Raw genomic sequence first — 12,874 nt, forward strand, 5'->3', positions numbered from 1 at the left:
TGTGTTAAGTACAGCGTCTGACTGCTCCTCATTACACACCACAGACCAGCAAATATGATTTACATCATCAACATAAGAATTACAACAAAACTTATAGTTTGACCTCTTATACACTATATTAGGCCCCGTCGTTGGATTTTCTAGATATGGCTACAATATGCAGAGGGTTGCAAAGGGTCGGGAAACTTTCCGGTACATTTCCTGAATTCATAAAAAAAAAGTTAGCTTATAACAGTGAACCTTTGTGGGATACACATAAGGCAATTCTAGGTCTTGTGGCATATTTTGGTTAAACTATCCCCAATTTAAATGGAATTGCAACCCTCTGCATGCACAGTACATTCTTCCATCAAACGCACAGCTGATTCTCAAGATCTTGCACACAACGAGATGCTATTGATCCCACACTACTGCACTGTCTGAGCCAAGGACTACATGCTTTCAGTTAAGTTTTGATTACGATACTGGGTGGGGTGAATATATTTTATCGGACATTACATTATTTTCTGTTAATTAACTAGTAAATAGTAGCCTACAACAAAGTGTGTTTAAATCATTTCAACTTGTTAACAATATCTGCTAGTTCGTTTTTGCTAACTGAGGAGCTTTAACTCACCTGTTTCCATACATGTTTTATTTAAAAAAGTTGCCTGTGAGCATCAGATGTGAACCAGTTTCATTCATTTAAAAAAGTTTCATACAATGAAGTTGATTAATCTAACTGCTTAACTATTTATCTGTACATGGAATTGTATTTGTTTATTTTTTACTCATTTTTTTCTAATCTTTACAGGAAAATGCCACGGGCACTATCTGATGTGTGGAGACATTTCACTGCAGCTAATGTAGAAGGAAAAGTTGTGTCTATTTGCAAATACTGTGCCAAATCATATGTGACGAATGCAACAAAAATGCAGAATCATCTGGCCAAGTGCATAAAGTTCCCTCAGCGCTCACAACAAGCAACCTCTGACAAAAGTCCCTCTACTTCTATTTGAGGTGAAAAGGATGAATCAGACACCTTATCGATAGCAACAACTCATGGTCCTCCTGGAATCAGACGATTTATGACTCAATGGAGGAACGTAGTCAGAGAAATGCTGATGAATGTCTTGCTCGATCTGTGAATGAAACTGGTTCACATCTGATGCTCACAGGCAATGTGTATTGGAAAATATTTCTGAATGTTCTTCGCCCAGCACACAGCCCTCCAACCAGACATGCTTTATCTACTAAGTTGCTGGATGCAGAGTTTAACAGAGTTCAAGTGAAGGTCAAGCAAATCATAGAGAAAGCAGACTGCATTGCAATAATCTCTGATGGGTGATCGAATGTTTGTCGGAAAGGAATAATTAACTACATCATCTCTATCCCTCAACCAGTATTCTACAGGAGCACAGACACAAGGGACAACAGACACACCAGTCTCTATATTGCAGATGAGCTGAAGGCAGACAATGGCCTTGGACCACAGAAGGTATTTGCACTGGTGACAGACAATGCTGCAAACATGAAGGCTGCTTGGTCTAAAGTTGAAGAGTCCTACCCTCACATCACACCCATTGGCTGTGCTGCTCGTGCATTTAATCTGCTCCTCAAGGACATCATGGCACTGAAAACAATGCATACACTCTACATGAAAGCCAAGGGTAATCAAGTTATAGCAGCAGTCTACCTTACCAAGCAAAGTGAGAAGAATAAGAGCACCAAATTGAAGCTGCCCATCAACAATCATTGGGGTGGTGTTGTCATCATGTTTGACATTCTCCTGGAGGGGAAGGTGTCTCTGGCCATATCACAGTCTGCTGATATGGACAGCCCCATCAAGAGGATCCTCCTGCATGATGTATTTGGTGAGAGATTGGTAAGCAGCCTGAAACCTATAGCAGTAGCCATTGCACGGATTGAGGGAGACAAATCCGTACTGCCCTGCCCACTTCACTGTTGCTCCAAGCAGATGAAACTGCAGTACTGAAATACATCAAAAGCATGACGACTTCTGCCTGAAGCCCATATGTTGGACCCCAAGTATGCTGGCAAGAGCATCCTGTCTGTGGCAGAGATCAACAAGGCCTAGGGTGTCATCACTATCGTGTCTCGCCACCTTAACCTGGATGAGGGCAAGGTTCTTGGCAGTCTGGCGAAGTACACTTCCAAGCAAGGGCTTTGGGATGGAGATGAGATATGTTGGCACGACTTCCATATTGCATCAGCCACCTGGTGGAAGGGACTTTGTGGATCTGAGGCTCTTTCCCCTGTTGCCTCCATCATCCTCCAAATCCCACCAACATCAGCCACCTCAGAGTGCAACTGGTCCTTGTTTGGGAACACACACACACCAAACCATGCAACAGGCTGACCAATACAAGGGTTGAAAATGGGTAGCCATTCAGGCAAATTTGAGGCTTTTTTGAGCCTGACAACGACCCATCCTCAACAAGGCTGGAAAGTGAAGATGAGGCCTCAGAGTCTGATGTTCAAGAGGTGGACATTGAGGAGGTCCAGGGAGAAGACATGGAAGCCTGAGAGGAAGACAACCAAAGCTTTAGTATCATTTTAGTATCATTTTACAGATGTATGTCGAAAACATTTTTGGGGGAGATGCGATGGATCATTGGGGATCATTCAATATTCCCTTTCTTTTGTTGTTCAGTGAAATCATCCCATGTGAAGAGTCAACTCATTTAATTAAAGTTCAATTCGTAACTAACATTTTTATTGTTTTCTATTGGAAGGATTTAATCTTTGAAATGACGTCGACTTATGATAAGGTAAAAGGTTTATGTTTCTTTCTCCATATGATATATATCCAATATATTGCATATATTTACGTTAATACCCACATAAGGTTTCCTCCTCTGAATAGTCCCCAAAATGTCCAATCCTACTACCCTATTGTGATCACTGCTTAAAAGCACATTGCTGCAACATCAGTAAAGATGTGATCAACACATGTTGATTTAATTCCTCTGACTACCCTGGTAGGTTGACTGATAACCTGAACCAGGTTGCAGGCACTGGTTACAGTTAGAATTTTTTTGTTGCGTGAGCAGCTTTATGAGAGCCAGTCAATATTTAAAATCACCCAGAAAATATACTTCTCGGTTGATATCACATACGGTACATTATCAAGCATTTCACAGATACTGTCTGTTAGCACTTGGTAGTCTATAGCAGTCTCCCACAAGAATGAGCTTGAACCTGTAGCCATATTACTTCAACAGTATTTAACATGAGATCCTCTCTCAGCTTTACAGGAATGTGGTTCTGAATATAGACTGCAACACCGCCCTTGTTGGCATTTCTGTCTTTTCTGTAGATGCTATAACCATGTATTGCTACCACTGTATCATTGAAAGTATTATCTGAGTGAGTTTCAGAGATAGTCAGAATATGAACGTCATCTGCTGCAAGCAAGTTGAACCTTGTTTCTTAGGCTACATATGTTAATATGGGCTATTTTTAGCACTTTTCTGGGTTGCTTGATTGTTTTTAATGCTTTGCTGGGAAGCTTATGTCGTTGTAATTATTCTAATCAAAGGAGAGACTTTGACATTTCTTCAAAACAATTGAACTTTAATCATTGCTGCAGTAATGGAGTGCTAACGGTCACCCAATGGTGTGGAGTTAAAGCCCAAATAAAACAGAACTCTTTATAGTAATTCCTGGGTCCTTGTGATGAACAACAGATATGTGAAATTATACAAAGGTACATTGTGTTCTCTCATGCAACAGACATCAACATTTACATGGCGCCAAATATATGTCTCGAGTTCATTTACTTCTTGTTTATACAAAAATACTAATGCAGCATAGGATACTAAGCCCTTCCCTTAGAATGATGGAGTCCAGTATTCATCTGCCATATAGGATGAATAAACTAGAGATTTGGTCTCCCTTGCACTGACAGACAGGAACACAGACACTAATCATGGAATGGAATGTTGTCTTATCGCCGAGCCATCGTAAATCGACTGTCAGTGTTAAATCTCAGTCACATGAGAGTTCTATAAGACTCCTATTCTGTTGCCTCTAAGAAAAACAGACAGTGTGTGTGAATGTACTGATATATGCGTCACTGATACTTCCTGTTTAAGTTTTTGGTTGTAAGCAGGCATTAGGAGGATAGAGTAATGGTCAGATTTGGAAACCCTCCTTGGTCACTGCTCGATGAGGGACCTAATCGATAATTGTATGTGTGGGGTTACAAAGATGAGGTAGTCATTCAGAAAATGTTAAACACAAATAACTTATTATGTGACTTGTTAAGCACATTTTTACCCCTGAACTTATTTAGGCTTGCCATAACAAGCACCAAAAAAAACCATTACCAAAAACATAATTCCACTTTGATATTATGAGTTATTGTCTGTAGGTCAGTGACAAAAAAGATTAAATAAAACATTTGCAAATTAACCCATTTAAAAATTCAGGCTGTAACACAACAAAATGTGGAAAAAGTCAAGAGGTATGAATACTTTATGAAGGCAGTGTAGAGGCCAACGCTACAAAAGAGATCATCTGAAAATAACTAGGTAAGATACTGAAGTGAGAGAGTGGAGTGGAGCCTTCCTTTGTTTTGGAGACGGTTTTGGTTTTGCCACGATACTGCCGCTGAGAAAACAGGGGAGGACTGAAGAACTGACACGAATCGCTAATTGTCTTGCAGAGGTGAAGAGCACACCTCCCAGTACTACTAATAAAGAACATAAATGGTGAAAGAAAAGTGTGATAAATAAAAACATATACCAATTTCATTTAAGGACCAAATAACTGACAGCTGTGCCATATAAATTGCTAAATGGTTGGGAAGAGATTTTCGATGTACCCATTCCATGACACATGGTTTATGAATTGATACGCAAAACAACGCCGGACTCAAAACTTCACATTTTTCAATATAAATTACTATACAAAATTCTTGCAACTGATAGAATGTTATATACATGGGGGATACAATCTTCCCAGCTCTGCAGATTCTGCTGTGAGGAGGCAGAGTCATTAGATCATTTATTTTGGTATTGTCCATATGTAGCTCGTTTTTGGTCACAGGTCCAGGAATGGCGGAAGAATTGCAACATTTGCCTCGAACTAAACGCCGCAGACAGCAATACTGGGTGATTTGAAAAGCCATAGTCAATCAATAATATAATAGTTATTTTAGCAAAAATGTTTGTTTCAATAATATAATAATTGTTTCAGCAAAAAAAAAAGTACTTTTAATTTACAATCTGTAGAAGCTATGAGAATAGAACGATTCAATGTGTTTGTGAAGCATCAGTTGAAAAATATATGGCAAATCCAAATCCGAAATGGATGATGTTGAGAGACAGATGGGAGAGGTTGAATGGAGCTGAAGGGTGGGACTAATAGCAAGATAAACCGTGTAAAACATACGGGTTCTGTAAAATGAATATATGTTCAGAACTTTGGTGAAATAGCATAGTTACACATAGAAATCAAACTGGATGGACATCAGAAATAGAGGAAGGACTAAAAACCACAGAAAAATTATGATTGTAAAATGTGTATTAAGATGTATAAATTGAAGGTAAAAGCCGAAGTGTTTGTTAGTTTACTCCAATTGGGGGATCGGCGGTAGGGTTTGCGGGGAATAATAATAAAGGTATATTCTTTAAAAAAGTATGTACTGTATGTCTATATAGGTATGTTTATGGATATAGATATATATTTACAACAAAAATATATGGGGGATTGGAAATGATGCAGACAATTACATTGATGGAATCAATATTCTTTCCGCAATATTTCCGCAATATTTAGCTGATCCACCCCTTTTTACAGTCGTAAATTGCCCTGCCCCTTAATCCTGGTTAATGTGTCAACAATCATCTGCAAGTTATGAGCAGTCAGCAGTTCACCCACCAAGTAGGCTACTTGGAAGGCAGGCAGCACCTAAAGTAGATTTCCCTAGCTAGCAGAAAGACAGTACTAGACGACAACAGATTAAGACAAAAAGAAGTATACTTCTCACTCCTGGAGATAGGTTAACCCAAAAGGATTTCTCCTATGGGGACAGCCGAAGAACCTTTTAAGGTTCTAGATAGCACCTTTCCTTCTAAGACTGTATGTTGTATGTCTTACAGTGACTGTTTTCTTTCAGTCACTTGTGGACCAAGACCAATGGTCTTACCTGTCTCTGGTTCTCTGTCTCCAGACGTAGCCTGGCCTCGATGCACCTCCTGGTCTCCAGGAAGGCCTGGCGCTGGGCGCGGTCTGACAGGTAGCTGATAAAGATCCCAGCCGTGTTCATACACATGAACAACACTGCCTGGGCCACCACCTTGACGGAGACATAGAGAAGAACATTGAACATGGCTCAACAGGCTTATTAGTTGTAACACACATCACTTTTCATGGGTTATACAAATCCATGTAATGATGAAGTACACACTCAATGTTGGTTGACAATACAGGCTTCTGATGTTGATCTACGTGCGATCAAAATGTTTTTAACCAATACAGGTATATGAGCATTTACTTCCAACACTGAAGAAGGCACCATTGCTGCAGCATATGTGCGTATGGGGTCCCGAGTAAATGCTAGAGGCATCACTACAGACCCTGGTTTGATCCTGGGCTGTATCACAACCGGCTGTGATCGGGAGTCATAGGTTAGGGGAAGGTGTGGCTGGGGTAGTAAAATAAGAATTTGTTTCTTAACTACCTTGCCTAGTTAAACAAAGGTTAAAATTACACTGGTCACAATAAGATAAAAAATTATTAGATTAGGTACTGCAAAAATACTTTACTAATGACTACTAAATTGTTTATTAATGTGGGAGTACCACACCAGTTGGTGTTACCCCTGACTATAGGCCCTTGGACAGGAAGAGCCATCATGGACACCGGGGTCATCAATGAGAAGCTATGGAAGGAGGTGAGAACGGTCCACAAGACAACATGAAGCCTTGGACAGAAGGTCCATTGTATCTGGCTGATGATGAGGCTAAATGACCACACGGATGGAGTGAAGTTGAGTGCCGCCTGTTTAACCACTCCTATAGGATTCCTTCTGTTATTATGCCTTCCAAGACCCTTGCTTTTCCTGTCACGTTGGGAATACATTTAATGTACTTCAGTGGTGTCCAGATTGACAGAGCTCACCCACAACTGACTTCCCCATCTCTGATGAGGCCATGTGGAAGGCCCAAAAGGATGATCCAGAAGTACAGGCTCTGTACCAGACCATCCTGGAAGATGTAGAACATTCCATGAAGACCCGTTAGCTGGTCATTCCGGCAAGTTCAAAACCTACAAGTGGTTGCAAACACTATTGTACTAAGCCAAATCAGAGCCTGGATGTAAAGTCACACACCCGAAACTGTCAGGTTTGTCAAATGTACAAAACAGAAGTCTGCCTGCAAGTTGCAGCAAACAGTGTTTAACTTACCTTTGTAAATGTTAAGGAGTATATTTGATGGGTCCAATTCCTAGAAGCTCGAATCAGAATGTGTACATGCTTGTTTTTGTTTTTGGTGTGGAGCTTTTTTGTCCTTCGCCGGGCCACAGCGAGGACAATCTCTAACATCCTCACAAAAGAGATCCTGACACACTGGGGAGTGCCTAATTACATCCTGTCTGACGAAGGTTTCCAATTCCTGAAACAGAAGTTGACCACGGACTATCACCCACAGACCAACCTCAAAGAGTGGGTACATCGAACCTTGAAGACGATGGTTGTAGGGACCCAGCACAAACACTGGGACAAGCACCTTCACGAGTTCTGAGTTCTTGCTGTGCAAGAGTCCACTGGAGAGCACAAACTGAGTCGAAACCTCCGAGGACCCTTGGACATGATGATACAGCCCCAAAAAGTTACTCCGGACTTGGCTATGACCGGATCCAATAACAATTCATAGGATTACCATTCAAAGCCAAGTCTCCGTTGTTCTCTGCTGTTTTTCTCAACTGGAGTTTTAGTGACAGACTAAACTGACTGACAACTGACACCACAGGTTATTTCATTTATTTCCCTTGTGATTTACACTGTATCGTGTGGGGTTTTATCAATTTGATGTTACATTGGGAATCCAAATAATGTGTATTGTAGTGTGGCCAGGAGTGTTTATGGTGCTGAGTTTGGTATGGTACTCGTTTTACACACTGTTAATTGAGGACAATTGCGTGACTGAGGTCACCTGGGGTACACTCAACCATTTACCATTTACCAGGCTGGGACATTTACAAGTGAACCTATTCCTCTAATTTGCTAAATGCTAATTATGACAAAAAAATAAATCAAAGTGCTTTAAAATAGACAAAGTTAATAAATTAACTGTAATGAAAAAACAGACTGACCAATAAAGACTCAACTTAAAAAATACCCGTGGTCTAAAGTGCACGAGGAGAACGTACATAAACCACAAATCAGCTGACAGGAACGGACGTCACAGCGAGACTGTAAGGGGAGTGGCCAGTTCAATTCTCTGTTCCAAGAGAATGCCAAACATCAATTTGAAATACAAACAATAATGATATAACGTTTCGATATACTGATCCGGTTTTTAAATTCAAAGCATTATTTTAGCATTAACAGCACACAATATTAATGTATACCATTTACTTGGCTATTTTAAACTCGGCAAGGGAAAAATATTTTGTGCTCCTTCTGTAGCTCAGTTGGTAGAGCATGGCGCTTGTAACGCCAGGGTAGTGGGTTCAATTCCCGGGACCACCCATACGTAGAATGTATGCACACATGACTGTAAGTCGCTTTGGATAAAAGCGTCTGCTAAATGGCATATATTACTATATATATTACTATATTTTCCCTGGCGGTGAACATTTTAAACCCCCCCTCCAGAACCATATTTTAACATTGGGAATCAGGCCGGACCTCCTTTACTAGAACTCATCCATGCTGCAGACATGGTTCGGGAAACGCTCCTGAGTTTAATGAACACGAGGGGAGACAGAGAGCTGGTTTCAAGCGCAGGGTGCAGCAGGTGTTTGTGGGTAAAGGACCACAGGGGGAAGCAGGTAGCTGGGTCCAGGGGCAGGCAGAAGGTCATACACAGGGGGTCCAGAGAAAAGGCTAGTAACGTCATCCGGGAGATCAGGCAATAGGTTGATAACAGGAAATACAATAGGCTAAAGTACAGGCAGGGAATAGGCAAAAGGTGTCGTTAGTGAGGCAGGCCAAAACTATCATACAAGGGAGGATTACATTTTTTTAAATGTTACCTTTATTTATACAGGTTTTTCTCATTGAGATAACATCTCTTTACCAAGACAGACCTGGTCCAATAGCAGCAGGGGGGGAACAACGTTTCAGACAAAGCAACTTATATACATTAAACAAAACTATAAACACACATACAGTACAACAAAAACATTTGACATTAAAAACATTACGGGACAACCACCGCTCCGACTAGAAGTGTGTCACATAACAAACAATACCTCACAGTGATGGGGTGCAAAGAACTGAACTAAATAGTGTGTGATGGTGACATATAGGTGTGTGAACAGGTGATCAGATTTCAGGTGATTGGTATCTGGAGAGTGAGCTGCGTTCAGGGGATCTATGTTTTTGAGAGTGTGAGCTGGAAAGTGGGCTGGATAGTGAGCTGCGTTCAGGGGATCTACATGTTTGAGAGTGTGAGTTGGAAGCAGACGTTACACTGAGACACAGAGGTGAATTATACCAGTCACTGTTACTACATATACAACGGATGGGTCTAATCTTGAATGCTGATTTCATTAAAACCGCATTCCAGCCGGTGTCTATTCCACAAGTTACCACCGGCTAAATCTACGATGTTAAAATTCCTATTTACTCTGTTCCATCAGACTGCGCAATCTACTGTCAGCCAGGCAATTTATAAACTTGATCTCCACTATAAAAAGCAATCTTAACATTATCTCACATTTCTTTTAAAATAACATTTAGTTTTCAACGGCAGAGATGTGTTGAACCTTGTCAGGCTTTCCAACTTCAGTTTAAAGTGATTGTGTTAGCTGTGTTGTTGGCTAGCTCCTCTGAACAACAGTGTCCTGATGAGAGAACACATGTTCTATGCCCGGTGAAATCGCACCTCATTAGCTCATTGTTATGTATCCAAATAAATGTCACTGGAAAACAGCTTAAACAAATGCAAATGCAGCTACTGTTGTGTGACGTGACTGTAACTTAACTGTAGTTGGCTAGCTACAGTGGTTCCTCCTTTAAAAGTTGTGTGTTTACACCACGGGACTTAGATGTAATTTGTGGTTTAGTACGGTACCCTGCGTCACCACTTCATTGCTCCAGACCACCACAAGGGGGAGTTAGAGCACTGATTATGTTTTTGGGTCCTACAGCGTCTCTAACTGACAATGAATGGGCGACATAAACCTACATATAAACTGATAATTGTGTACAACTTCAGTATTACTTACTAAAACTGTTGTTACACTGAGGTTTTTACTATTTTATTTTGATAGGGTTATTTTGCTCTTACTGTAGTAGTGTAGCCCACTCCCGACCGGTCACATTATACAGCGCCTGAGTGGTGCAATGGTCTTAGACACTACATATCAGTGCAAGCTGTGTTGCTACAGATGCTGGTTCAATACCTGTGCTGACCTCAACTGGGAGACCCATGAGATGACTGTAGGTTTTTGGTTTCTCTTCCTCTAAAAACAGAAATAAATCATTCAAAAAAACAAACTGGCTTTATTTACAAATTACTAACAATGTCTCACCCCATGTTCAAGAATGGTATTTTTCTTGCTCATTTTACATGATTAGTCCACCTGTGACAAAACTAGAGCCTGTAGGTCCTGCATTGTTGATAGTGTTGTATTCTGAATATAGCCTAATGTTCTATTCTGTACGTAAAACCAAGACACTCCATTTAGTATATGTAATGTTTGGTGTGGTTAGGTAACACAGATTTCTATTTATATTTATTATGGATCTCCATTAGTTCCTGCCAAGGCAGCAGCTATTCTTCCTGGGATCCAGCTAAATAAAAGCAGTTATACAATTTTAAAAACAATAAAATATATTCACAACACATTAAGTGTGTGCCCCCAGGCCCCTACTCTACTTCCACATGTCTACAACACAAAATCCATGTGTGTGTGCATGTGTCTGTGCCAATGTGCGTGTTGCTTCACAGTCCCCGTTGTTCCATAAGGTGTATGTCAGGATTTGGCCAGGGTTGTTCCGGTTTTTGGTCACTAGATGCCCCCATTGTGCTTTTTGACCTTTTGTTTTCCCTTGATCCCCATTATTATTTGCACCTGTGCCTCGTTTCCCCTGATTGTATTTAAACCCTTAGTTTTCCTCAGTTCTTTGCTCTGTGTTTGTATGTTAGCACCCAGCCCTAGTATTCTGTGAACTCTTGTTGATCCCGGTGGACTCTCTTGTGGAATTCTTTTTTTTTGTTCTTGTTTATTTATTTTTGAGTATATTTTGAGGCTTTTTATGCTATACCTACCACCTTGTGGATTTACCTTTTGTCTTGGAGGATTACCTTTGTTCTTGTGGAATTCCTTTTGAGGTTGTGGAGTTGTGGAGAGGTTGTGGAGTTACATGTTTTCCTGAAGGACTTCACTTTTTTACTTCATTAAACACAGTTGGCTAAGTGACTGTTTCTCACTCCGGAGACCCGGGTTCATAACTGGGTCCTGACAGTGTATTATTATGTTTTTATCTCATTTTACTGCTTGAAATAGTTACAAAAAATGAAAAAAGGTTGGTTGGCCAGGGTGGATTGGTGGTCGTTTAACACAAATGTGTTGCAAGTTAAAATCTCATCAAGGACAACTTTTGCAACTTTTCAACTGCTTACCTCTTTTTTAGCTACTTTGTACATAGCATGTTAGCTAACCCTAACCTTAAACCTTTTAGCTAATCCTTCCCCTAACCTTAATGCTTTAACCTAATTCCTAAACTTAACCCCTAACCCTCGCTAACGTTAGCGAGCTAGCTAATGTTAGCCACCTAGCTAGAATTCGTATCATACTCTTTGCAAATTGTAACATACTGTACATTTAGAAAATGTACACTGCCTGTTCACCCCGCTATCATCCAGAAGGCGAGGTCAGTACAGGTGCATCAAAGCTGGGACCGAGAGACTGAAAAACAGCTTCTATCTCAAGGCCATCAGAGTGTTAATAAGCCACCACTAACATTGAGTGGCTGCTGCCAACACACGGACTCAACTCCAGCCACTTTGTCGGAATTGATGGGAAATGATGTAAAATATATCACTAGCCACTTTAAACAATGCTACCTTATATAATGTTACATTCATCTCATATGCATACGTATATACTGTACTGTATATCATCTACTGCATCCTTATGTAATACATGTATCACTAGCCACTTTAACTATGCCACTTTGTTTACATACTCATCTCATATGTATATACTGTACTCGATACCATCTACTGTATCTTGCCTATGCTGCTCTGTACCATCACTCATTCATATATCTTTATGTACATTTATGTACATATTCTTTATCCCCTTACACTGTGTATAAGACAGTAGTTTTGGAATTGTTAGTTAGATTACTTGTTGGTTATTACTGCATTGTCGGAACTAGCAGCACATACTGTACATTTAGAAAATCCATTAAATCTGTGCACGTTTTGCAAATTTGTAAAATATTGTATGTTTGCTAATTCCTAACATGTAATTCGTAACAACATATGGAATGGTTGCTGGCCATCCACATATTAATACGAAATGCATTGAGACCAGGTTGTACAGGCACGTATGATGACATGACATGTTTGGCAGTTCTATGTTTATTTTGTTCTTAAAGGGGACTTTGAGGTCCTACTTGCAATGAAAATGGTGATATAAAATACATTAGTATTATTATTTCATTATTAGCACAATGTAAAGAATG

At 40.2% G+C, this 12,874-nt stretch overlaps 1 protein-coding gene across 2 annotated transcripts in view; it reads right to left on the minus strand.

Annotated features, from left to right (window-relative positions):
- Positions 1-12,874, minus strand: part of adcy8 (adenylate cyclase 8 (brain)) — a 251,836-nt gene that overhangs the window by 146,802 nt on the left and 92,160 nt on the right. For both annotated transcript variants that reach the window (XM_035800597.1, XM_035800598.1), the window contains exon 2: positions 6,155-6,304. In XM_035800597.1, the coding sequence (XP_035656490.1) occupies positions 6,155-6,304 (150 nt within the window). The remainder of the gene's footprint in view (positions 1-6,154; positions 6,305-12,874) is intronic.

This window comes from Oncorhynchus keta, chromosome 23 (assembly GCF_023373465.1).
Source record: "Oncorhynchus keta strain PuntledgeMale-10-30-2019 chromosome 23, Oket_V2, whole genome shotgun sequence".
NCBI classification, from domain to species: domain Eukaryota; kingdom Metazoa; phylum Chordata; class Actinopteri; order Salmoniformes; family Salmonidae; genus Oncorhynchus; species Oncorhynchus keta.